General features: G+C 42.8%; 1 protein-coding gene across 1 annotated transcript; it reads left to right on the top strand.

Moving 5' to 3' along the window:
• Positions 1 to 1,222: 1,222 nt before the first annotated feature.
• On the top strand, positions 1,223 to 20,537 carry IL11 (interleukin 11). The gene is made up of 5 exons (XM_063301862.1): positions 1,223 to 1,322; positions 17,089 to 17,249; positions 18,763 to 18,849; positions 19,609 to 19,767; positions 20,046 to 20,537. Exons 1-5 carry the CDS (start codon positions 1,223 to 1,225, stop codon positions 20,208 to 20,210), a joined length of 672 nt encoding a protein of 223 aa, XP_063157932.1. The 3' UTR covers positions 20,211 to 20,537.
• Positions 20,538 to 27,568: the final 7,031 nt, after the last annotated feature.

Raw genomic sequence — 27,568 nt, 5'->3', positions numbered from 1 at the left:
GAAAAGGGGCTACCAGACTCCCGATGTTTTGCCCCGTGGACTAACATGGCTCTCCTCCTTCAAACTTCCTGCTTCTGACTCCTTTCACTATACAAGCTTTAGACTGGACAGCGATCAGCCTACATAGGCATGATTGGAGCAAACTTCGCATTTAAAAAAAAGAGAAAGAAAATGGATATTATATACCTGCAATCTTGTAGCAGATGCTATATTCCAGCTCCTGTCACCCTTAACCATGGGCCGTGCCAGCCACAAGTGAGAAAAACCCATTTACATATCATGGCTTATGCTGCTGTGCAGCAAAATTCATTTCCTTAAAATGGATTCGCATTTAGCCAGTGCAGCCCAATGCATGCACCAGAGAAAGTGATCTATATAGACCCAGGGAAGATTTTCAGAAACATTCAAAAAAGGAAAGTTCTGTAGTAGCATTAAATTTTAGAATATCCAATGTGACATGGTATGGAGTATCCAAGAAGTGGGCAGACAGGTAGTCCTCATTTAGTGACCATAATGGGGTCTGGCAACTTGGTTGTTAAGTGAAGTGGTCGCTAAGTGAAACTACAACTGTGCTTATGATCTTACTTCAGCTTTCCTTTGCTTTACAGGCCTGCAAAGATTGTAAATGCGAGGATTGGTTGCAAAGTTACTTTTTCATCACTGTCATAACTGCAAACTGTGGCTGTATGAGGCAGTCACTAAACAAGGACTACCTGTAGCCCAAATAAAAGCCCTCTGCCAGTGAGTTTTTTTAATTTAATATCTGAGTTTAAAGGTGGTTCTTTTGGAGGAACAGAAACGCAAAGGAGTCTGCAATCATAAACTGAAAACTTTTTGGTTTTCATACAACAACCTAACCTTCAGTTCCTTTAGAAAAATCGGAATATAAATCTAACAAATATCACCATCATTATCATCACTAATTTTCCCATTAATATCTATGGGACATAGTATAATGTTAAGAGCATTGTTTTGGAAATAATTATGTCAAAAATAATGACCACATAATAAACATAGTATTTGAGTTAAAAAGCATTTAGCTTTTGCTGAAACATAGCCTCTCTGTCAAAATGCAAGACGCCTGGGTCATCATATGAAACAGATCGGCCAATCGATCGATCAGTCAATGTATTATGAGCACAGGTCATAAAAACATTACATAGAAATAGATAGAGGGCAAATTCAGCATGAAATGCTCCTTTGGGCGATGCATGGTTAAGACATGGCGCTCACTGCCTCTGGAGGTGGCAAGTGGGATCACTTTGAAGGAGATGAGAAATCCACCCTCGCCAGTGGCTGTGGGTGCGAGATCAAGCCTCTCGGTATCTCAGACCTTCGAGGGTTGTTCTGTGGCACCAACTGGACACTGTTGGAGGCAGAGCACTGGGTGGACAGGCATTGAGATCTGATGCCGCCCATTGGGCATTTCGCGCATCCAAAGCTGGGAGTTCAAAGCCATTCATCCCCAACTGCGATGGTTTCCCCAGGGTTTATTTTAAGATTTTTACATCTTCCCCTTTCCTCTTTTAAACCCCAGTTCTTTCCTTTTTCCTGCCCTCCACTTAATTTTTTTCCTATTTAAATTCTCCACCTTTTTTTGTTTTGTCTAAGTTGGGGGGGGTGCTTTTTAAAAAACTCAGATTCAGAGACAGTGCACAATCTAGGAAGTTTTGGAAGTATGGCGATCGCAACATGACCTCATCATGAACCCTTTCCTCCTCTAATCCAGTTTCTTCCTTCTTCCTTCTTCCTTCTTTCCTCTCTCTCTTTCTCTCTCTCTCAGACACACACACACGTAGACACACACATATACACCTTAAAAATCCATCTTAAAGGGACAGTGTACCACATTACAAAGTATATGTGTCATTCAGGGCCATGAGGAGGAGCTTTTTCTTATGACCTATCCTTCCTTTCTTTTTCTTTTTCTTTTTTGAATGGAAAAGTGTGTGAGTCAAGATGTGTCACCGTTTGAAAAAAAAAGTAAAAAACACTCGCCTAGACAAGACCTGTGTATATATAAAGACCAATTTGTAAGTGATGTAAAACACACACTTGCACATATACAAATCTGAACAGTTCAAGACTGCTCTGAGTTAATTCTTTTTTTAAAAAAAATAATTTTGAGCTCTTCCATTACTTTTTTTTAAGAGAGAGAGAAAAGAAAATTTTGAACTGAACAAAGGAAAATCTGAGAGATTGCAGATTTTTTCTAAAAAAAAAAAAAACAGAAACAACAACAACAAAAGAAAATTGGCTGTGCCTATTGCTTTTTGCTATTTATTTATTTATTTATTTGGCTATTTATTTATTTATCAATTGGAGAATATTGTCACTTTGTTGGGAGGCTGTCTGAGGATTTTTTTTTCCTGAGTGTGTGTATATACAAACTCATCTACCTCAAAGACCAAACCTCCTGAGAAACCAAGAACAGGTGTGGTTTGGAAGGCATTTACAACCCAAAGAAAACTTTTTAAAGAAAAAAACAACCCCTTCCCCAACCAAACCAATTTCATATTAAATTCCTATTCCCCCCCCCAAAAAAAATACCCCACAAACAATATAAACAAAGAAGACTTTTTTTGTTTGCTTGCTTTTTGTTTTCAAGAAGAGGGAATTTAAACTCAGGGAAAAGTAACCCTCAAATCTTCTCCAAAACATGAAAAGTAAGTTTACTCTTTTTTAAAAAACTTTGGTATGATAGATGTTGCTTAATTTGACATGTTGAAAGTTCCTTTCTCGGCAGCACTGTTCTATCTCAAAGGATACATATTGACAGATAATGGCTGTATCTCATTCCCTTTGCATGAATTACAGTGTCATAAATTCAGGTTTATTGCCTTTGGTGGGATGCTTGATTTTTGTCTTAGATAGGCAGATGTTTTCTTTATCCTTTGCTTATAGACAGAACTGTCTGAATCTTTATTACTTAGGATGAGAAGAGATCTGTCTTTGGAACTGGAGTGGAGGGTTGGATGGGGGACAAGGAATGTGATTGTGAGTAAAGGCAGTGGGGGTTGGGGGGGCTTTGCCTATGAATTCACCTATATTTTGCAGAACTAAATGCTTGCATATCTTAAGCTGCCTGGGTGGGCGAGAAGAAAAAAACAGAATCTTCTGCTTTTGCACAGGGATTCCGCTCTGATTAAATGGGTTGCTCCTTAAGCATCCTGGACTTAGTGTGATCAAAAGGATGTTCTTCCAATCACATTTGTGTGGGTATGACAGGAGGGCTGTGGGGGGATATGAGAGTTAAATGCTCCTACCGCTAAAGATTAAGTAGCCTTAATTTGGATTGTGTTGCACTAATTTTTCTTCATGCCTAGATTCTATCCACTACCCTTGCCTGCTCCAACCTGAAGTCTTCCAAATGGGTAGAAATGCAGCTCCCATTACCCTCAGCCAGCATTTACTGCTGGTTATGGGTGGCAGAAGCTGCAGTCTGTCACCTATGGGGGACACCAGGTTGGGTAAGGTTGCACTACCATAAGCTCTTTCTTTTTGACGGAAAGGGAGGATGGGAGCGAACTGGAACTTCTTCGTTCTTTCTCCCTCCTTACTCCAAAATGTGCCCTTATGGTTGAGCAAGGGGGTTGTGTCTCCACTGAGGATTCAACGTGGCACATCACAATACTTTATTACATTGATGTACATTCAGGACTTGCAAGTGAGGCCAAGGTACAGTATGTGTACATCAGAGGGTTACCTGAACCAAGCGTTTAGCTTGGAAATGACTCACTGCTTTTAGATTGTAATGCAAATTGAGAAGGTGACCAACCAAGCTGCTGGGGGAAAGCTTGTATTTCAGTATGCGCTAGGGAAAAGAAGTGCAAAATGTTGAACTCTGTTGCACACTTAATGCTGTTGCTACAGTTTCTGTATGAAGTGAGCAGGGAGACGAAATCTTCAATGCTGCCCTGTGATTTCTTCCTTCCTTCCTTCCTTCCTTCCTTCCTTCCTTCCTTCCTTCCTTCCTTCCTTCCTTCCTTCTTCTACCACACTCTTTCTACTCACACACACACATATGCAGATCCTCAAGCACAAATATAGATTTTTATAGACTTCCATTAAGTGTATGGTTGTGTTCATTTCAGATTTTGCTAATTTCAGACCAAGTTCTATCATCTGGGTCCAAATCCTTACTTTTAGGATGAAAGCTTATATATTGTAAGACTAAATAGGCATAACGATTATCCTATCTGGATGTCTTCTATAGTGAGAAGGTAGAGATAATTCTTCTGCCCTCTTGACAACCCTGTTTTGTCAGTGCATCACCCCTTAGCTATAGATTTCCACATCTGCTCAAGAGCCAGTTTGCTCACATCTGCCTTCAGCCTAAGTCACACAACAGCAGGCCTAACTCCTGAATCCAGTGCCTTTCAGAGTTGGGGGAATGAACCTGGTGCCCCCCCCCCAATTAGGTATTATAGCCCAACTCATCTGGAGAACACCAGACTCAAGAAGAGTGCTTTACAGATTAGGAATGTAAAAATGTTCCTCAACTTTGGGGGGAAAAAAAAACTAAGGGTGTTTTCAAATGACTTAGTTATTTCTTATGCTAGGTAACATCATCAGTATGAAGGAGTGTGAGGTTTGCCCCCTGTTTACATACAATAGCTTGCCCTGCCAGTGTTGGTGGGGGTGGGGGTTTTCTCCTTGGTGGTTCCTTGCTTAGGGTATTGTTTTCCGCTTGATTGATTGTCTGATTGTTTGTCTCCTTGGTGGTTCCTTGCTTGGGGTATTGTTTTCTGCTTGATTGATTGTCTGTTTGATTGTTTGACTCCTTGGTGGTTCCTTGCTTGGGGTATTGTTTTCCGCTTGATTGATTGTCTGATTGTTTGTCTCCTTGGTGGTTCCTTGCTTGGGGTATTGTTTTCTGCTTGATTGATTGTCTGTTTGATTGTTTGACTCCTTGGTGGTTCCTTGCTTGGGGTATTGTTTTCTGCTTGATTGTTTGCCTGGTGTCAATCCTTGCTTATCTGTGTGTTGGCTGCTGGAGAAGATGTGTTCTGGGTCTTTTTGTTTCCTTCTTGTCTTTTTTATTGTATCTCCAGCAGCAGCAGCACACCCCCACCAACACAGGCAGGGCAAGCTACTATATGTAAACATGGAGCCAACCCCCCACTCCCTCGCACTGAGGATGTTACCTAGTTGGGTAATGAAATGTCTGTAAGCAAACAATCAAACTCAGAGAGCACCAAGGACTCCACAGTTAGTTACTCTAAATGTCTTAAACTTATTAGACCAATTCATACATGCATATTCATCACTTGGGTTATTGTAACTTTGCTACTTGAATGTCTGAACTGGCATCATCAAAAGCATTCTTTCAGTGATATGAAAATTTTGTCTCTGGGTGAACAGTTCAGTACTTCGACAGGAACTTCTAAAAGGATGGAGACAAACCCACCAAAATGTAAGCATTTTCACCTCAATCAGTGCTGGTGGAGGAGATTTACAACAGAGTCCTAACTGACCGTGTTTATTTCAAAGAAAACATTTAAAGTGGCAAAGAATGTGGGATACCTTTTCCCAGCCTTGAACTCTCATATGGCCTGGAATTCTGGAAGCTGAAGACGGCACCAGGTTGGGGAAGGCTGGTTCAGTGAAAAAGTGTTTGGGTTGAATCTCCCAGATCTTTTAATTGCTGCAGGGTAGAATGGGAAAGCTGCAATGACCTTTTCTTCCAAGGATAAAGGGGGGAACAGCAGCTGGAATTCTTCCCTGCAGAAGAAAGGCCAAGCAGCTTACCTCTCACATTAACAAGGGAGGAAAATTGCTGATGTTTCAGAAAATATATGCAAATAAACCCTTGACTTTCTTCCAGGATTTTTCTGGTCTTCCCCTATTTCCTTTTTAGGTTTGTGGGAGAGGTGTATCTTACCATCTTTGACTCAAGGTGCTGTTAATATTAGAAAAATGTGTGTTAATGACACATCAGAGAGCCAGTTTGGTATAATGGTTAAGGCACCAGGCTAGAAACCAGGAGACCCTGAGTTCTAATCCTGCCTGACGAATGAAGCCTGCTGGGTGACCTTGGGCCAGTCCCGCTCTCTCAGCCCAAGAGCCAATCAGGCGTGGTATGAGAGTTCTAGTCCCGCCTTAGGCACAAAGCCAGCTGGGTGACCTTGGGCCAGTCCCTCTCTCAGCCCAAGAGCCAATCAGGCGTGGTATGAGAGTTCTAGTCCCGCCTTAGGCACGAAGCCAGCTGGGTGACCTTGGGCCAGTCCCGCTCTCTCAGCCCTAGGAAGCAGACAAGGGCAAACCACTTCTGAAAAACCTTGCCAAGAAAACTGCAGGGACTAGTCCAGGCAGTCACCAGGAGACAAGACTGATTCAAAGGCACCCTCCCAAAAAAACGTATCTAACATCTTCTTGCTTATGTTTTAAACCCATTGAAACCCAGAGCTTCCTGCTGTTTTCTCAGTAAACAGACAAAAGAAATGTTTTCCCTTCCTCCCTCTTGTTCCTTTTTCCCCTTGGTGATCATCTGTATATCTCTACTGAAGGAGGGAGAAACTTGGCGTGAACCGCCGCAACACAATTCCATGCATGCTTATTTGGTCTCCTTCTGCAATAGAAACTAGGCCAGTGTTTCTCAACCTTAGCAACTTTAAGATATGTGGACTCCAACTCCCAGAATTCCCCAGCCAGCCATGCTGGGAGTTGAAGTCCACATATTTTAAAGTTGCTAAGGTTGAGAAACACTGAAGCAGGCCTTATTCTTAGGAAGGAGTAGCTGAGACTGCACCCTTGATACATGTTGACCAGGTTCAGGAAGGTAAATGTTGCTTTGCTTAACTGTGGTTTGTAGAAGAAACCTCAACTGGCTGGTTCACACAACATGCTAACCTATAAGCCACAGCTAACCAGCTTTAGCAGCTGGGTTCATCAACGTGTTAAGAAAGTCATACAAATAAATTACAGTGAGGTTGTGCATAACATCTCAAGCTAGCTATTCTCATTTTCCTTGTTTTTCCTTAGCATCATCTCTTCTTAGCATCAAAATGTGTGAGCTTTCAGATTATGCAGAAGTCTTGATCAAGGTTGATTGAATGATAATGTGCTATCAAGTCAGGGTTGACTCTTAGTGACCACATCAGTAGATTTTCTCCATGAGGATCTGTCCCTAACATGGTCATTCAGGTCTTCCAACAGTGCACCCATCATTTATGTAACTGAGTCCATCCACCTTGCCCCTGGTCATCCTCATCTTCTCTTTCCTTCCACCTTTCCCAGCAGCAGAGCCTCCCCCAGAGAGCTAGATCTTTGCATAATGTATCCAAAGTAGGATAATTTGAGCCTGGTCATTTGTGCCTCGAGTGAGAACTCTGGGCTGATTTGTTCTATAATCCATTTGTCTGTTTTCTTGGCTGTCCACACTATTTTCAGGAGTTTTCTCCAACACCAAAGTTCAAAAACATCAATACTGGATACTCTTTCTATTCTGCTTCTTTAGGGTCCACTTAATCAAGTTATGGAATGCTATGTAGGGAAAAGCACATAAAATTGTAAGCTTTGACACCAAACTATACACCACCTCCCTCTCCCCCACACATACAAGAAAACAAAATCCTATCCTGACCAAAAATGTGATAAAACTTACTAATCTATTTTTTCTTTCTCTCTCTTTTTTTTCCTGGCACCAGCTGTCTGAATCCAGCCATGTTTATTGAATATTTATGGACATTTTTAGTGGCTTGGCATTTTTACAATCCTTATCTCATTTACTAGCTCACAACAACCCTGGGAGGTAGGTAGACTGATGATTACCTACCAGACAAGTGGGTTTAAATGAATGAGCTAAGGATTATTAAGCAGTTTGTGCATTAAAAGTGCCAGGTCAATGCTAATTAATATTCTAAGATGAAGGTAACCTTGATCAGAAGGTGCATCCTCTGCTTTATACAGGGAAAGCAAGAATTAAGCTACAGCTGAAAATAACTAATACTTTTTTAAAAAGAGCAGTGAGGAAATTTAAGGATTCAAATGCCCCTTCAGCCCTGAAAAGAAGGTGCTAGTAAGTACTTAGATGGGAGACCACCAGAAATTCTGGGACTGTAGGGGAGACTAAGTCAAACAACAAGCAAACAAAAACCATATCTGAACAAAACAGTGGAAAATTATTGCCCCCCTCCCCCCAAAAAGCTACAAGGATCTCTGCATGTTTGACTCAAGGGAATCTGTCCTTCCTTCCATGAATGGAATGAAACATCAGTTTCAATCAATTGGTTGAGGAATATAAAAATGACTTTTGGTGTGTGAAGATGCTGGAGAGGGACCTCAGGATAAGCTGAATTAGTGGGGTGCTTGACAAACTGATTTATATTAGTTGAGTTTGTGCGCATCATCAGTTGTGGAGTCGGTTGCTGGTAGATCAACAATGTTTTGGATGGTGAGTACCGTCCACATCCCAGCTTGGTCCACATCCTGGTGCCTTCCAGATGTGTTGGGCCAAGCAAAACATCCCTTTTGTGTTCAGAGGGATGGGAGGCAGTTGTAGCCCCCCTCAAATGAGGATTCTCCCCAATTTGGGGAAGGTAGCCATGCCTCTAGGTAGGACATCAAAGAGTGCCCCCAATGGCTGCTGTTAAAATTGACATTTCTGCTCCAGAAAGGGAATGCTACCTAGTGGACAACCCTTTGCATTACCAATCAAAGGGCATCACGCAGGATTCTGTCATGCTGTCTGCCATTTTGCAATAAGAAACCCAGGTAGGCCCTGGGAGACTTGCAGGGAAGGTTAATGTTATTTGGCCCCTGGTAAACATCTGTTTCACAACTGCCTAATAAAAACTGCACCAACTTATTTCTCCCCCCTGCCCCCTTTCACACACCCACACAACCACAGGGGCATGCTGCTGAGTTTTCCAGAGAAAGCAATTGTGCAAAGTTTGCACACTGCAGTTAGTGCCTGATTTCCTTTAATTCAGTCACTGAAATGTCTCGTATTTCTTGTATTAATAGTAAGGACAGCATGAAAATGACTTCTCCTCCTGTCTCTGAAACATGGAATTGTATTATAACCTGCCTTGGTGATTGTATTGATTTTACTGATCTCTCAGTCTGTGCAGTAAACCAGTCAGTACGTGGTATGGGGTTTTGTAGAATCATCTTTACCTAGAAATAATACTAATACTGATACTAATGCCATCCTAGATCCTTGGGAAGGCTCTGATAGTCAAAAGTACCAAATCCAGTTGGAACTATCTGGTAGACTGTGTGTAAATAGTCGTTGTCATCATCATCATCCCTTACCTGGACTGAACTGGTAGAGATGACCAACCAGAGTTGGTCTCCCTGATATTTCTGGGATCTACATTCTCAGCCCATGGGCTAGATTCACACAACACACAAATCCTCAAACCATGCACCCTCATTTTAGCCCAGCCTAACATGGTACAAACACAGTCATCGAGAGGGAACTAGGTTGAGAAACGGTCAAATGTCTGAGATGGTAGAAGATACCATTTTTACATGCACTTTCTTATAAAGCCTTACGACTAGAAAACTATTAATAAAATCTCCCCCCCCCTCCCTCTCTCTCTCTGCATTTTAGTATCAAAGTAGAAAAGTGGGATTCCCCATCTGCACTCCTTTCTGTCATCTCTTCAGCCTTCCTTCACCTGGTGCCTTTTAGATGTGTTGGATTCCCATAATCCCTCAGATAGCTTTGCAAAATTGGTTCCCATTTATTTGTCCAATATGTATTTAAGAGGTTGTGGGGCAGGGAGGGGGGTTGCAGGGGTACCTGGATACCTACGGGCACTATGTTGCTACTTCACACAATGCCTAAGGTTCCTGTTGTGCCCTCAGCGGGGTGGCTCGTCTGTCCAAGGTGGGGCTGCCCACAAGAACTTTCATTTTTTCAAAACCTGCAGAGCCTGCAGGAGCGCTTTATCCTGTCCTAGCTTTTCCCCACCACCCTCAATCAGGACATTAGAAGCAGAAGATAACGTCTTCTATTCTCTTTTCAAAAAACCCAGGGGGTAAAAAACTTGAATTTCACTTGCCTCCCAACCCTTTTCTGTTTGCATTTCTTGTACATAGTCGCATAAAGAAATGCAAAAACTGCCTTTGAATTCAGCAACATGAAGGGATGTAGCTGGCTGATAAACCCAGGAGGCCTAACGGGCTTTCTTTTTCTGCAGCCTGTTAGCACAGCCAGCCCCTCTGGAAATGGATAAAAAATGTCATCCTTCTCTCTTGCTCAGGCCTCTCTCCCTGGTTGCCTTCCCATCCGACGGATAGCTTTAGGATCTGCCCATTCCATCTGAGTGTTGGCAACTGCTACAGTCTTTAAACTAAATTCCCTTGAGTTGACTTGACCTAAATTGTGTTGCGTACTGCTTCTGTGTAGTGAGGGGTTCAGTGCTTGTTGAACCTGTTGGACGGAGACCTTGGAGGAGAATATTCAAGGGGATCTGCAGGGTTTGGTCAAAAAAGTAAAAAAAAACCCAAACCCTCAAGGTGGCAGCTGTGACATTGCAACTGAAGCTCCATCTGTTTTTTGTGTGGCATGACACACATGAAAAACGGGAGGCTTCAGTCGCAGCATCACAGCCACCATCTTCACTTTCTTTTATACCATCCCTGCAGACATTTAAATAGACCAAGTTCATTTATAGCCTCACAACTGTTGCCAAAAAAGAGTTACGTGAGGAGCTGGGGCTGTGCTGGGTGCATGTGTGTGTATGTACATGTTAGATTTAAATATATAGACAGTCCATTTCTCCCAAAGCTAGAACAGATCAATAACGGTAAAACAAGCAGCTCAATCACAGCGAGGCAAAAATTTCAAGAGTACAGAATAAACTTTCTTTCAAACTGAATTTCTGTATCTCTGCAGCAGAGAGGAAACTTTATTTCTTCTTTTGGAGATATTGAGGGGGGTGGGTAAAAAAAAGTTTAAATGGTGGCCCCCTACAATCGAAGCCCACCCACCCCTTTTTTATGTGCATTGGCACATGTCAAAGAAGGGCAAGGTCATGGGTGCCATCTTGAATTTTTGGATTCCCGCCTGCATGTCATCCCTGAATGCTATTGTGTGATGACAAAGGCAGTGCGCTACTTGCAAGGAAAGAAACGAAGTCAGCTGTAGTTTGCACATGTATCTTAGGAACTGGTTCTGGGTAGTATATTTATTTATTTATTTATTTATTTGTATTTCAAATTTAGTCACCGCCCATCTCACTCAAAGAGCAACTCTGGGCGGTTTACAATAAAACTAGAATAAATAGAGGTTAAAATACAATAAAAACAATATTCTTAAGTAAAAATATACAGTCCAAGATAGAGATGTTAAAAAGTTCTTAGTTTAACTCACGGGAGCATCTTCAGGGCGCTAACCACCCCCAGGATTGGCTACCCCTCCTCACGCCCCACGTGAGATGGCACAGCCAGGTCTTCACCCCTTTCCAGAGGGCCGGGAGGGAGGGGGCCTGCCTCACCTCTGGGGGAAGAGTGTTCCGTAGGGCAGGGGCCACGGCAGAGAAGGCTCTCTTCCTGGGCCCTGCCAGTCGACAGTCTTTCACGGACGGGGTCCATAACATGCCCTCTTTGCCCAACCGGGTGGGACAGGTCAATGTAATGGGGGTGAGAGGGTCCCTCATGTGTTTTCCTATGTGACTATGGGCTTAAGTGCGTCTTTCTCTGTGGCTCCGTCTGGACCTGTGCACGTCTGTGGGTCTCCACTAAAGAAGGCGGAGGAATGAAGAAATACATGCCTGCTTGGAGCCTTGCACACATAGCTGCTGGGGGGAGGAGCTGATTTGCCCACCCAGCTGGAGATGCTCGTACAGCCATCTGCTGCACCAGCTCACGGCATGTGACGCCTTCCCTCACTCCTTTGAGCCTCTTTACGAGACTTCATCCTGCCAAGCCAGGCCTATAAAACCCAGTGCTGGGAAATAGCCCCCCTCCCCTCCTTGAAGTCTCGGTGCTGCACCACATGATGCCAGCTTGTTCTGTCTCCTGCAGCTCAGTCTTTGTCTCCCAGACTGAGGAGAATGGGAAACAAAATCTTGGGTCTATCTTGGCATCGGAGGAACCCTTTTGCCCATTTCTTCTGAAGGCTGGCAACCAGGGCCCTCTAGCTGTTTTGGATTACACTTCAGCCAATACCTTGTTCTTGACCATTGACCAACTCTGGCTAGAGGTGAGGTCCAGAACATCTGCACAACCTCTGGTTGTCCAGGCCCAGACTGCTCATTGACTGATTCCTCATATCAATGAAATGTGTTAATCCATCAGTGCCAGCAACTCTTTGTTGTGTTTCCAACCTTACGTTGCTTAGAGAGCCACCCAAATTTAAAGAGTTTTAAGGTGAACACCTACGGAGTTTCACATGCCCATGTTGCACCAAACAAGAATATCTTAGCAACTGCATTTCTATGTGTTTTGCTCCAGGGAGTTGCAACTGGCTGCCTCTGTAAATTAGACCAGGTGAAAAGCCTACATTTGCCATCATGTCAGATGCAACCCTGTACTACCTGAGATTAATCTGGCTTTAATCCCTCTCAACCCTACCATTTGAACTGCTTCTTTCACCATGCCTACCCACTCATCTCTCTGGCTCAATCTATTTTATTTCTGTCTGTCAGTCCAATCATCTTCTTCCTAGATGTCTCATCTTGTGCATCCTACCTACTGATTTCTAAATGCAAAACAACCATGCTTATGTGTGGGTCTCCATGGTGGGCAAAGGAGCATAATGCAACCTGTGAACACCCATTAAACTTCTGGCTCCAGAGAAGCAGCAGCTATTCAGCAGTCAGTGGGTTTAATGGTGGCCAAGAAAGGTATTTAACTGAGTCCTGCAGCCAGCAGGAGGATTCAGGCCTTTTCTGATCTGCTCATTCCTAAGTTTGCAGGGTAAACACAAACTGGCCAGGTCCTCGGGTGAATTTACTCTGTTACCCTCAAGTATGTATCTGTTTTGAAGCACCTTTGCCTTGCCTTTCTTAACAATTCTATCCAGGCAGATTACAACAACACTCAGCAGTTCTGTCTCCCTCCAATCCAATGGCCAGCAAAACTGTAAAACTGGGATGAAAAGCCCTCACTTGGACATGGTGTAAAGACGGTGATGTCAGAAACCATGGTTCCATAAGAGGAACTGCTTTTGTGGGATTAGCCCAAGGCCCACTGTTACCACAGAGTGGTGGGTGGGAGGTAGAGGAGGTGTTGGGTAGATCTACATGGCATACGTGGAAAGCGAATCCCTTTTGAACCAGTTTCTCTAGGATCAGATGATTCAAAAAATTTCAAAAGGACTTCTATTCCTGCAAGCCGTAGTTTTTTTCATTACACCTGCTGTGGATCCCAGTTTAATCAGTTCTGCTGGCTGGGTTGAAGGACCTGGGCATGATGTTCTGTGATACCCCTTCAACCTGTACCAACCCTTGTCCCTTCTCCACGCTTTCCCTCTGGGCTGTCTTCACTCAGTGCTTGGCACCTGCCTTCCTTTAGTAATTGGCAGGTTGAAAGTGGTACTCATATCTACCTAAACTCATTATGGAAGGAAGGTGCCACTGTTCCTCTGTTGCATGGCAGGAGGGAGAGTGAAGAGGAAGGATATTGAGGCATATGAGAACTGCAAGTCCTTTCTGCACTCAAGCATATAACTGCTAGCTACCTCAGTGTCTTCTTCTTGCACTTCATCATGGTGAAGAGGCTGAAGCTATGCCATGGGGCTGAAGCTTAGGAGAAGCCAGTGAACACACAACCCTATCCTACAGCAGGTCAAACCACTGGTCCATTCAGCTAGCACTGAGAAGTGACCAAAGCACAGCTTTTGCATACAGCAGATCTTGCGTTCCACTTTGGCCAACACCTATAAACAAGAAGATGTGGTAGCAGGAGATGTAGTAAATCTCTGCTTGGGATTTCTTAGCCAATAATCTAACTTGGGCCAAAGGCCACTTGCAGCATTCTCTGCCTAATTCCAAATGGAGAAAATTTCAAATTGAAGAGATGTTTGCAATCAATCTGGATCTGCTGTGTGCAACGCTTCTGTCCTATGGGTCTGTTGTGACTTCAGATCTGGGGACAGACTAGGAGAAAGGGGACAACCGAGAAGAACGATTGAGAAAGCATTTAGGACCATTAAAAAAATGGAAGGTACCTTAACTCTGCTTGGAATCAAAAGCTTTTGCTGTATGAATGTTTGTCCTGTTCCTCATCTTGACGTTTTGGACTCTTTCCCTGCAAACACCCCTGCTGGACAGCCTTGCTGTCTTGGTTAATCTACTTGGCCCAGATGCCATGAAGTTGCTGTTGTTTGTACATGCTGATGGGGAATGAGGAATGAGGACCGTGTGTTTCTTAGCGCCGGTCTTCCTTCACATGTCCGAAACTGTTGCTCGGTGACCATTAATTGTCACAATGCCCAGCTCAGAGGTTTATTCAGAAAATCCCAGCGTAGAATGGGACTTACTTGCAAGCAAGTGGGCAAAAGATGATCAACCAGAAGTATGTCTTCAGACCTCCAGAGCCCTTTTATTTGGACGTGTCTTGATTCAGAGTAATTTTTTTAACCCCGCTCCTTCTCTTTCTACCGGCAGCTTGGTTCCTGATCAGAGCTGCAGATCTAGCTGCCCTTAAAGGTGCAGTGGGGGAAAAAATCAAAACATTGGCATTATTGTACTCATTTCTCAAGGGCTGGCTCCAGCGAAAGGCCAGTGAAGGATCCGTGGTTATCCATCCACACACCTCACCAGCGGGCCTCTGTGGCAAAGAGTTTCAGCTCTAGGGGTGGGCGGACAAAAAGACATGAAAAACCCCATCCTTTGAAATCCAGGCTGATGCCTTCGCTCCTGGCAAGGGGAAAATATGCAGTTTGCTCTCTAAGACAACACCGGATGGCTTTTCCATGGAAACACCTTGACTCACCCCCTCCTTCACCCCTCCCTCCTGACCCACCATCACTATTTCCGAATACCAAAAGACCTTTTTTTCCTTACCTCATGGCAAAGGCGCCGGGATGACTCTGTTCCAGGAAAGGAATTCCCTAACCCGACAATCCTTCCCTCTCCGCCCCGCCTGCCAAGCAGACATATGTTTAGAAGCTCTGCCAGATTTCACAGGGGCACCTCTAGGCCATTCCTTAGTTCCCTCCAATTTCCCTCCACATCCAGGACAGGGTGTTTTCACACCTAGCACAGCCCTCAGAAAGTCCCCTGCAGTCCTGCACTCCATAAAATGAACATAGGCACACTTAAAACATTCGCTCTTGGTCCAGTACAAGTTGCATTCACACTTTCAGGCAAATACACTTCACAGGGAAGCAGGATTTGGCGTGGCAGCGAGGGTTCTGGCTTAGTACGTAAAGCAGAGTTTGGAGTACTAGGAAAGGCCACCAAATGCTTCAGTTTCACATTAGTATTACCTTTTGAAGGCGCTGTATAAGAGACTTTGTTCTTCCCTTGTGTTGTCTCTTCACATTGCTTTGGATCAACCAACCTCAGATGTGACCCATCTGTAAAATGGCACGAATAGCCAGCATTGGCTACTGTATTAAGCCATGGTCTAGGTTTGCATCCTAAACTCACCAAAATGAGCTGGGTTCACCCAGGGTGCAAAGCCACACAGAACAATGTAGTGAGGCTAACGCTATTAACGCGTTGTGTGAATGGATCTGCTAAGACTTGACTTGACCTGGTGAAGGGTCTTGGGTAAACACAATCATAGAATATAGCAGTATCACAGGATTTGTTTTGAGTAGACTTAATTAGGAGCATAAAGAATTTTGAACCAGGAACTGGCTGCAGGGATTAGATCACCCCAAGGCCCCAGACAAACACACACACACACATACACGTACACAAATATTTTAAAATATTCCTTGACACTTCTCTCTCACCCAGTGGAAGAAAGAGGTCTTTTGAAGCAGGAATGTTGGGGCAGGGGTGGGGGCTAGATCCCAGAAGAAAAAATGTGTATAAACTAACATTTTATTCTGCAGGCACTACATTAATCCATCAACGTGACAGAGAAAAGGATATGGCTTGAAAACAGTTTCACTTGACAAAAGCACAGGGAGATGGGCCTTGAACCCTTAGCCTCAGAGAATGAAAGGGGCCTTAGATGAATTGAGAAGTGTGCATACAGAGTTATGCATTAAACTTGCTTTGCAGGTCAACTATAAGCCTAGGGGTGGCATTCAGACAACATACTAACCTTAGTTTGCTATTTGTGGCTTAGTCTGTTTTGGAAACCCACCAGTCAATATATCATTTGATTTCAGAGAGTGGATTCACTCAAATTCATTCAGATTTAGTGTCTGGGGCAAACCCAGCCAGCATGTCAGAGGTGCAGAGGAGGGGGCATTGAGAATGGATGTCAGCAATCCCAGAGATCTGCTCTCAGCCTAAGACCTCTCCCCATACTAATGGATAGCTCCTTATTTGGGGATTCTCTGCCCTTAAGGGTTCATGTTAAGCCATGAGAACCAGCCAAAAGTGAGTTAGTAGAGTCCAGAGCAGTGTTTCTCAAGCTTGGCAACTCTAAGATGCATGGCTGGCTTGGGAATTCTGGGAGTTGAAGTCCGCACACCTTAGAGTTGCCAAGGTTGAGAAACACTAGTCCAGAGATAGTAAAATGGTTGACTGAATGGAATCCCTTCAGGCTGCAAATCAGGATGGAGTTTTTAAATGTTTCCTGACATTTGAAAGGAAGGGATCTCCTTCATGTAGGTAAACATTCTTTCATTTTCTTTCTCACACACATCAAAGTCTGGCTTCTCAGGGACCGGGGATGCTTGCCCCCTTGTTCCCTGCTGAATCACGAAAACAGATTTCCCTATGAAAGAGATGAGCAAGAATTTACAAGTAAATTTCACAGTTTCTCAAGATTTCACAGATAGAGGTTTCCCATCATTCTACAAGTGTTAATCAGCTCACCAATACAAGAAAGTCTGCATCACACCCAACAATAGTTTCATGAATAGTCTCAATCTATGAGTCATTATCACTGACTGCATCTCTGTGGTTTACGGAGATGGTAGTTCCATATGTACGGGTGATATTTTGGAAAAGCTGGTCTATGGCCACTGTTCTTTTAACTGCCATCCTTGTCCTTTTTTTGCAGACGGCGTGTGTCATGTAGTGATGTTACTGAGTCTGTATGAAGGACTCTGGGCTGCACCCAACCCCCGACTAAAGCCTACAGACCCCCGGATCGAGTTTGATTCCATTGTCATCTTGGCCAGAAATCTGCTAAGTGACACCAAGACCCTCTACAGCCACCTTGTAAGTCCAGCAGCCTTCCCTGTCAGAGTCCACCGAACCTGGGTGGCCAATAAATTTATAATAATAATAATACACTGGGATCTGCAAATCAAAGTTGAACATTTATGGAAAAAGAAATCCACTATTATAACAATTGTGATTGGAGCCCTTGGAGCGATACTTAAAGGACTTCCTCGATATTTGGAAATTTTGAATTTATTGGATCTGAACACCCTAATTTTACAAAAAAAAAAAAACCCACCCTGCTAGGAACTGTCTATATTCTCAGACGTTACCTTAATAATTCTTAGATCCTTGGTTAGGACTTGAATTATTAGGCTCCCACCAGTCTTAGACTGTGAATTTAGTTGTAGATTACTACTACTAGTAGTAGTAGTAGCAGCAGAATAGAAGAATAGTAGATAGTAGAATAGATAGTAGCATAAAAGACAAAGAATTGGAGAAGATCACAAAGCATCAAGATCTGAAAATCAAAGTTGAAAGATTATGGCATAAACCGGCTGTGGTGGTCCCAGTGGTTATCAGCACACTCGGTGCCATACCAGGAAACCTTGGATGGCACTTAGAAAACCTGCGCATTGACAAAATATCCATCTGTCAATTACAAAAGGCCACACTGCTTGGATCCACACAAATACTATGCCGATACATTACAACATCCTAGGTTCTTGGGAAGAACTCAGTGAGATTGAAGGCCAGCCAAAGAACTAGCAGCTGTGATTTCAGTTGTGAATAATAATAATAATAATAATAATAATAATAATAATAATAATAATAATAATGGAAGCACCCTTCTATAAAGACAGGAGATTGGTCCCTTTATCCCAGCTCTGCCTTCTCTTCTGACTGGGAGATGGTACCATTTATCCGCAGAGCAATAGAAAGGTTGACAGAGCTTGTTGTTAAGGTAGGATAGTGTTTCTCAGCTTTAGCAACTTTCAGATAGGGTTAGGGTTGAGAAACACTGAGGTAGGGAAAGCCTGCAGAGGATGTGTCTGGAATTCTTTCAATATTTTCTTCTGTGTAACAAACATCCTGTTTGTGTGTGTGCTTGTGTGCACACAAGGCAACACAGGGCAGGCTGCATAGGCTCCTGGGTCACATGACCAGGAAGACGGCAGGCTTAGAACGGAGCAGCTGGCCACAGTCTGAGCCACTGTCTAGCTGCCTCTCCTGTAAGGATGCATTGGAGAAATCTTTTCTGCAGATTGTTTTTCTCTGCAGCCTGATTCAGCCCATTTTCGAACTCAGTCTTTCTTTTGCTAGTTTTTCCCACCATGCCAGATGTTGTCCCATTCTCTTCACTTTCCAGAGAGCTGTCCTACTGATGGACCAACAGGCAGGTGGGTTGGGAAGAATAAAAAGGAAACACCCTTTAGCTTCTAATAAAAATCAGTTATCTTAAACTTGGAGGAGGTTTGGGTTGTTGTTTTAAATACACAATGTTAGTCCTTTTAAAAGTAGGATCTGTTTTTCTTGCCTTCAATTTTCTCTCTTTGTGTTCCCTGTGCAGAAAAAACACTTCCCAGCAGAAGGTGAACACAAGCTGGAAACCCTGCCAGTTTTATCCATGAATGCTGTAGAACTTGCCAATATCCAGGTAAAAACAGCCTCCATTTTCTTCTCTGGTGCCCCTGCAGGTTCTTCATTGCTTCACGGCTTGTTTCCAGAAGCTGGTCTTTCCCAGTCTGATGCCCTCTGGGGGTGATGGATCACTGGATAGGACTTTGGGGTAGTGTAGTCCAAAATATCTGGAGGGCAACAGGTTGGAGAAGGCTCATCTTCTGCCTGACTGGAATATAAGGATTTCAGTGAGAATTCTGACTTCCTCACCATGGTCCCCTCCAAATGTGTTGGACAATGGTTCCGGTTATGTTCCAGGTTGGTGGGAATTGTTTTCCAACACAATTTGGAGGCCATCAGGTTCTGGAAAGCATTTGTAGGAAGTCCAACTGGTGGTGGTTTCAGACGCTTCACAGCAGCCTTCCCCAGCTGGATACTCTCCAGACAGGTGAACTTCAGCTCCCAGAATTCCCCAACCAGCATAGCTATTGCTGAGAATTGTGGGAGTTGAACCCTGCTGGGGATGGCTGTTTCATCATAATTCAACTTTGCTTTTCCTATTGGTGGCTTGAGTTTCCACCATTTTGGCACCTCAGATTCTTCCTATATTGGCAGTCTTTTCCTTGGGTCACTTTCCCCTTTACTCTGGTGACTCAAACCAGCTGGCCTTATCTCCCTCAGGTGCTGCTCCACATCCCCAGCATCCCATTTTCTTTGTTGGGAGGCAAGGATGGGGCAGAGACATCAGCCATTTCATTCTCCTTCATAATTTCTGTCTTGTCTTCCTCTACTTCAGGTTTCTGCAGGTCTAGCCCGGCTCACCTCCGATCTGCAATGCTACCAACGGCATTTTGAGTGGCTGAAGAAAGCAGCAACATTGCTGCGGCCCATGGAACACGACATTGGCACAGTGCACACCCGGCTTGAACGCCTCCTTAAAAGACTGGAACATCTGGTAAGGTTGAAAGGAGTGGGCTCAGAATAATTATATCTGCACTGCAAATCGAGGCAGCCACCGGATGGCAGGAAAGAATTCTGGTTTTTCTGTATCTCTTTGCTGCCATCTAGTGGTTGTATGCATCTCTGCAGCCCAGATATGGTAGCTCTAAATCAGCAGACTTATGTGGCCACTTCCAGCTCTACAGCTCTATGATCACTGGGGACAGTGGCCGAAATTGAGAACTCTAATCTTCCTGCAGACAATTCAACTCACCCTTGTTCCTTTCTCTCCAGATGACGAAGCTCAATCTCACACTGCCCAATGACCCTTTGCCAACTCTCCCGACCCACGGGACCCACTGGTCTGTTGTCCAGGCTGGACATGCCATTGTCCACTCATTTCACCTTTATCTAGACTGGGCAGCCCGAGTGTTGGTCTTGATCCGGAACAAGTTGTGAAGAGTTGACAAACAAAACTGTCCAGGATGTTTTGGAGACCTTCTTCACAGACCAGGAACTCTTAGCTGCAAATTCCCTCTGGAGGAGGGCTCAAAGAAGGAAGGAAAGGCTATGAGATGGCAGCACCGGACTCCTCTTCTAGGGGGTGCTGTGAGGTGGGGAGAGATAAGATGTTGCCTACCCACTCACAACTTTTCTACATTGTGGGGATGTTGTGGAACAAGAGACGACTTCTCTGATACTATCAGAATGATCATCTCATCTTCTCCCTGCAGACTTGGAAAAATAATTGGGGAAAGCATGCTACCCCTTCTTTCAAGGATATTTTTAAACCCTGCTCTCCATTGATGGAATATAACTCATTTGGACCATGTGCATTGATCTGTGTCTAGTAGAGGGGAAGCCATCTTGGAGGGTACCATGGTGGTATGGGGAGAAGCTATGCCCCACAAGTCTAGGTGATCTTCTGGCCCTGGTGCCCTTCAGATGTGCAGGTCCATGTTAGTTGGGATTTTTGCAAGTTCTAATCTCAACATATCTGGAGGGCATGAGGTTGGGGACAGTTTTCCATGGAAAGTCACTGCTGTACTGCTAACTGAAACCCTGCATAAAGGCATGTTCCAGAATACCCCCAAAAGTTTAGAGATTCTGGAGCATATGAATAAAGGAAGGAAAGGTATTCCTTGGAGAGAGGAAGAGTGACCTTTATGGGGAGGCTGGACCTTCTCAACTTGCCATCCTCATTTCAGAAATAGACCCCTGCTGGTTTCTGTCTATCCATTATAGGACATCCAGTGCAGACCAAAACCTGTGGCCACTAGCCAACAGAGAATTAATATCTTCAACACACCCAACATAGGATGTGCTTCATTGAAGCCTGTTGTTACTTAGCTTTTTGATCATACTGACCTTAAAAGGATGTTCCTTGCACAAAATTAATAGAGCAGCTGCAAGGTTGTTGGCAAGATTGGCTTTTTTTTTTGGGGGGGGGACTAATTTATAAATATAAGTTCATTAAGAAGAAGCACAAGGTGGAGAGGCATTGCTCTTTTTTGCTCAAATGTGCATTTACTAAAAGAAATGCACGATGTTATTCATATGCACATTTATGGAGATTCGATTAACTGGACAAGCAGTTAAAGTTAAAAGGTCAGAAAAGAACTTATAAGGGAGTTTTAAGGCATTTGGGTCACTTTTTTCCTAATGAAGTATTTGTTTAGAAGCAGAATTTAATCTCAGAGTTTTCTCTTTTTATTTTAACAACTTCTAAAAAATACCCTGTACACATAAATACGGGGAAACACTTGAGTTTTTCTTCGGTTGCTTGAAAGAAATCCACCTGAGAAGGAGGAAAGTGAAGTTGAGGTTATACAAAATTATGTTCCAGTTTCCAAAATGAAAACCTTGATAAATAAGAAGTGAATTTCTGCTTTCCTTTAGCAGCAGCACCCCCTGCTGGATGAATTGCATTTCTGTTGGGCTAGCCAGTATTTAACTTTCAGAAGGCCACAAGGCCACACAAGATGGACCAAATAAACTTACTTCGAATTCAGAAGAATTTTCAAAATCGCAGTAATATCCCACATTGCACAGCCCACTATACTGAATTCAAATAGGATCGTGCAACCCAGAAACAAGAACAGAAGTCCAACCTTTCCTTCCAGAATAATAGTATTTTTAAAAAAATAGGTTTTCCTTATTTAATATTCTATAATGCAAGAATAGGCACCTGTGGCCTCCGAATATTGTTGGATTCCAACTCCCATCATCCCCTGGGCAGCATAGCCACTGATCAGGGATGATAGAAGTTGTGCTCCACCAACATTTGGTTCCCTAGCACTGTATGAAATTGTTATTAACCCTTCTCTTTTTCCAGTAATCCCATACTTCATAATCCCTGATATTTATAAAGCCATTAGATTTCTTCCTTGTAAGTTATTATGTTTTTTATTTATCTGTTCCCCGTCTGGATCATTTTATTAATTATTGTTCTTGTCATTGTGGTTATTATTATTATTAATATTATTATTAATGTTATTTTATTTTGAGTATTTTCCAAGTATTTATTGACCTGCTTCTCTCTCTTTTTTCCCTCCGACTTTTCCTTTTTGTAATAAAAAGGTGTTTTGTTTTGTTTTTTTCAAAAGATGGAGAAATTACATTTGAAATAAAACTTCTCAAGGGTCTAAACGAAAGCGTCTTGTCTTTGCTGTATGTGGGGAGGAGAGCGTGGTTCAATTATTTGAACTGTAACTGAGTCATTTAAAATAATGGAGGCAGTCAATAGCTAGATTAGCGGCCACTTCATGACCACTCTAGGTCATTGGGCTGTCTCGCAAGAGAGCAACCATCTGTTCCATTCCAACTCTTCTGGCCTTTTCCCCCTTGCCCTTAACAATGGCATAGACATGGGATTGCAACATTTTTTTTGGGCCAGACGTTCCTTCATCTCATATCTGGAGAGCCAATGTGGTCTAGTGGTTAAGGTGCTGGGCTAGAAACCAGGAGTCTGTGAGTTCTAGTCCTGCCTCAGGCATGAAAGCCGGCTGGGTGACCTTGGGCCGGTCACTCTCTCTCAGCCCTACTCGGTGCAGTGTAGACTAGCCTCCTCGTGGTGCACCCCAGGCAATGTGACTTGTCACGGCTAAATAGTCCACACGTCTGGTTGCTGGACCTCACAAGGATTTCCCAGCAAGAAAAAGCAGCATGAACACTGAACTGCTATGCCATATGATTAAAAAAAAACAAAACTCATCTCTAGCCCAGTGAGACAGGCCTAATTCATCCTTAGCTATAACATTGTTAAAAGTAGCATTTTCCCTCTTATTTTGATACTACCTGAGGGAAACCTGAAAGTGGGTAACATCTGTCAGGCTTTGTCACCCATTATCTTGGAGAGAAGTTGAAATGGCACTGACAGGGACCATAGAGGCAGAAGAGAGATGGTCCACATGGTTAGCAAGTTCCATTGATCGTACTGTATAGAGTTCTGCCAGCTCAAGGATGACTAGACAGTCCTTCAGCTTAGTAATGAGGAAAGGCTATCAGCCTCTACCACAGCCTTCACCAATCTGATATCCTCCAGTTATAACCAAAGTCCCATCACTCCTGCTGGCTTGGAATGTGGGGGGTTGTATAGGGGTGTTATCTAAATTGGAAAACAACTGGTTTGACCAAGTCATAACTGGTTATGATCAAGTAAGAGAGCAGCTCAGTTCTGGCATCCCTTGCCACCCACTTGCCCCATGTGCCCTGTCTTTGCCCCTTCCACCATTGACTGTAACAACCTCCGTGGATGGGCCATTCTCTGGGCTTGAGTGGGTAACTTGAGAAAGTATCTTGTAGGAGCATTTCTGGGACACTGGTGGGGCTACATTGTGCTCCTCTGAATGGAATGTCAGAGAAACATCTCCACTTGGAGTTTTGGTTCCTGCTAGGTGGCCTAGGACATCCTTGGGAGCCATGGTTGGGGAAGCAGAGAGCTCAGCAAGCTGGCACTGTATCCCACTCCAGTTTGCAAGGGCAAGATGGGGCAGTCAATTTGCCATGCAGTGAAAGACTGTTCTTTTGTTCCAGAGAAACCTCAGTCAAATAGACCAATTCCTTTACCAAACATCAACTATAAACTATTTACTACAATATTACCTGAACATTTCAGGAAGTGTATTTTTCAAATAATATATACAGACCAAAGTAGCTACATTCCTAAGAGGAAAATCAAGGGCAACAGTAGATTTCTCATAAATCACTAGAATATATCAACAATAAAAAATAGGAGGCTGCAGCAGTATTTTTCAATGCAGAAAAAGCCTTTGACAACTTGGAGTGACCTTTCTTATTAACATTTTGAAACAAAATGCATCCAGGAGAAGGATTTCAAACATTGGTGGAGAGCACATATCAACAGCAAAGATTACAGTAAATGGAATACTCTCTGAAAGTTTTTCAATAAGCAAAAACATCAGGCAAAGGTGCCCTCTTTCTCCCTTAGTTGTAATTGCTTCAGATGTTTTGCGGAATAAGATCTGGAGAAACAAGCAAGTATTTGGGATTAAAATTCAGGGAGAGGAATGCAAGTTGAAATAATGTAGTACTAACCATTATGCACTATCAGACAGCTGATGTAATGGTATGTGGGAATGACCTTGGGAGACAAGAGGAAGAGCCGCAGCCTAGGCAAGAGTCTGATAAATTAAATCTCAGTCCAAAGGAGGGATGGGGGCGGAGGAAGCATCTCAAAAAGGACCTTCCCTAATTTTCAGGAGAGTAAAAGTGAAGGAAGGGATGGGTACTTTCAGACTTGTAAGATTCTATTACTGTAACCTTACAATAAAAGTAGTGTTAGTACTCATGGTTGGTAGTACTCATGGCTGCTTGTCTGGACTACTTCAAAGGGCCAACAGCTGATGAGAACCATCAAAGACTTGGTGAATTCTCTGGATTTAAGATCAGTGAAAAGAAAATAAAGATAATAAGAAGGTATGTAACCCAAGAAGAAGACGACTTTGTGAGAAAAGAGCCTGGTTGTGAGGTAACAAAACATCCAGTGAAATATTTGGGATTTACCTGACAGGATGTGAAAAAAGACATATTTCAAAACCATTATAATAAATTGTGGGAGGAAGTTTTTTTAAAAAGATGGAAAAATCTAAAACGTGGTCATCTAGGTCTTAAAACTTTGCAAGATTCAAAAGAAAGGGGTGGCTTTGAATGTCCTAACGCTAAATTATATTAGCGTGCTGGCTGTCTATCATGGATATGAGAATCGATTAAATCCCCAGACTGTAGAACATCAGTCACAGAAGGAGCCAGCTTAGCCCGTGGACTTCACAAATATTTGTGGTATAAAGGAACAGCAGAAGAAAATGATTTAAAAGGACATGTTATAAAACAAGTTTTTATAAAAATATGGAATCTTCTGGAGATAAGAATAAGTCCAGCAACTTCGATTTTAGCTTCACCATCAAATGCCTTTTACTTCAGGGGCAAGTATTTAACTTAATACTTGATTCAATTTAAGATTTAATCACATATACCAATATGGTGCATCCGGATTCTGAAAATAGGCTAAAGACACATCAAGAACTGCTTAATGAAGGTAGGAATTTACCATGGCTGATATATTTACAAATTGCTAGAAGGTAACAAGTGATTTGGCACTGCGGGTTAAACCGCTGAGCTGCCGATCGGAAGGTCGGCGGTTCGAAACCGTGCGGCGGGGTGAGCTCCCGTTGCTAGTCCCAGCTCCTGCTCGCCTAGCAGTTCGAAAACATGCGAATGTGAGTAGATCAATAGGTACCGCTTCGGCGGGAAGGTAACGGTGTTCCGAGTCGTCATGCTGGCCACATGACCCGGAAGTGTCTATGACAACGCCGGCTCCAAGGCTTAGAAACGGAGATGAGCACCACCCCCTGGAGTCGGACTTGACTGGACTTTACGTCAAGGGAAACCTTTACCTTTACCTTTTTAACAAGTGATTTCAAGAAAGGAGGGGCTTTGAAAAGGATGACAGAATTTGAAAGATTTATACAAAATCAAGATCACCTGTCAGGACACACATATAAATTGTTATTGAAATATGACATGGAGATAGAACAAATAAAAACTTGTATGATAAAGTGAATGCAAAACATCAAAGAAATAATCATAGTACAACTATGGGAAGAGGCTTGGGAAAAAAAATCAATACAACTTACTCCAAGTTATAATTTAAGGGAAAATTAGTATAAAATGTTTTACAGATGGTATATGGCTGTCAATAATTACCTAGACAAATCATGTAGTAATAAATGTTGGAAATGCCATAACAAAGAAGGAACATATTATCACATGTGATGGCTATGTAAAAAAAACAAACCCTGCAAAGATATTGGAATGAAATATATCAAAATATTCAGAAAATCCTAAAATAAAATTTGAACTGAAGCCACATATATTTTTATTAAATATAATTCCTGAAATATAAATGAAAAATAGTATAATTTACTAAGATACACACTAACAGCTGCAAGAACAAATCTGGCAGAACATTGGAAAAGAACTTTGCTGACAATATCAGATTGGGAGACCAAAATTGGAGAAAATGCAGCAATGGCAAAATTGACAGTATGCAGCATATCCATAATAGAAGTCTAACCAAATTTAAGTGAGAATGGTTCCCGTATATACTACACAATACACAGCAGTTCAAATCAAGACATTTAGAACATGCATTTTAGGAAGAAAGTTATGAGACCAATCTAATAGATGGAAGGATTTCAACAGATACCAGCGATAATCTTTAATATTTAATGTAAAGTTTAAATATCTAGGTTGTGGTCAGCAGTTGAGGAAATAAATGGCCAAGAAGGGAAGAATGTGTAATTAGAAAGTTTTCCCATAATATTTTTATGTTTTCTTTATGCTTAGAAGTTGCTTCTTTCTGAGCATAAATAAAACATAAAAATATATTATTCAACTGTTAGTATTCAGTGTAGACCCCGTTTTTCCTTTGCATTTCATTATTCTAATAATAAAAGTATATTTTTAAAAAAGACAATTCTTTCACCCAGTCCCTATTCCTGCTAGCATGCTTCTGCTGCTCTGGGCACCCTCCTGGTTGTGGGATGGACTGCTTATGAGACCCTTCGCATGGAAGCCCCTCCACCAACTTTACTTTGACTTTTCCCATTGATCCTCTACAGGTGTCTTGCATCAGGCCCTTATAAGTTGTATTTGCTTACCTGAAAGCAAAGGACTGTTTGGGGTAAAACACCTGTTTTTGTCCATTTGCTTGTTGGGTGGCTGTTCCTTGAATCCCAGAATTGGATGCCCTACAGGTGGACCTCTGCTAAAATTAACTGTCCATTATCTTTAGACACTCACTTCTACGGATGCCTGGGCCAGAGTGTGGCCAAGATGCTTCCTCTTCCTTAAAGATTTACTTCTTCCCAATGGCTGTACTGAAAGACAGATAAGGGTAGAAACTGGGAGATTGTGAGGTCTAGTCCCACCTTCGACACAAATCCAGCTGGGTGACTTTGGGCCAGTCATTCTTGCTCAGCCCTAGAAAGAAGGCAGCAAGGGCAAACACTTCCAAAAATCTTGCCAAGAAAACTGCATGGATTCATCAAGAAGTCAACACTGACTTGAAGGCTAAATAAATAAAGGTAGGCTGAGCCACCTGAAGATAACAGGAACAGAAGACCCACCAATCTAGTAACTGCTCCATTGCTTTAGAAGACGCAATCTCAGATAAGCTGCACCTGTTGGGATGCAATTTACTATGCCGTTATTCTTCAATACAGCAGCCTTTTCAGGGGCTGGCTGTAGTCCAATGTTTCTCTAGAAATAGCTCTACAAGGCCTTAGATTACCATC

The sequence above is a fragment of the Candoia aspera genome, chromosome 4 (assembly GCF_035149785.1).
Source record: "Candoia aspera isolate rCanAsp1 chromosome 4, rCanAsp1.hap2, whole genome shotgun sequence".
Classification (NCBI taxonomy): Eukaryota; Metazoa; Chordata; class Lepidosauria; order Squamata; family Boidae; genus Candoia; species Candoia aspera.
This window is presented reverse-complemented; position numbering and strand designations above follow the sequence as displayed.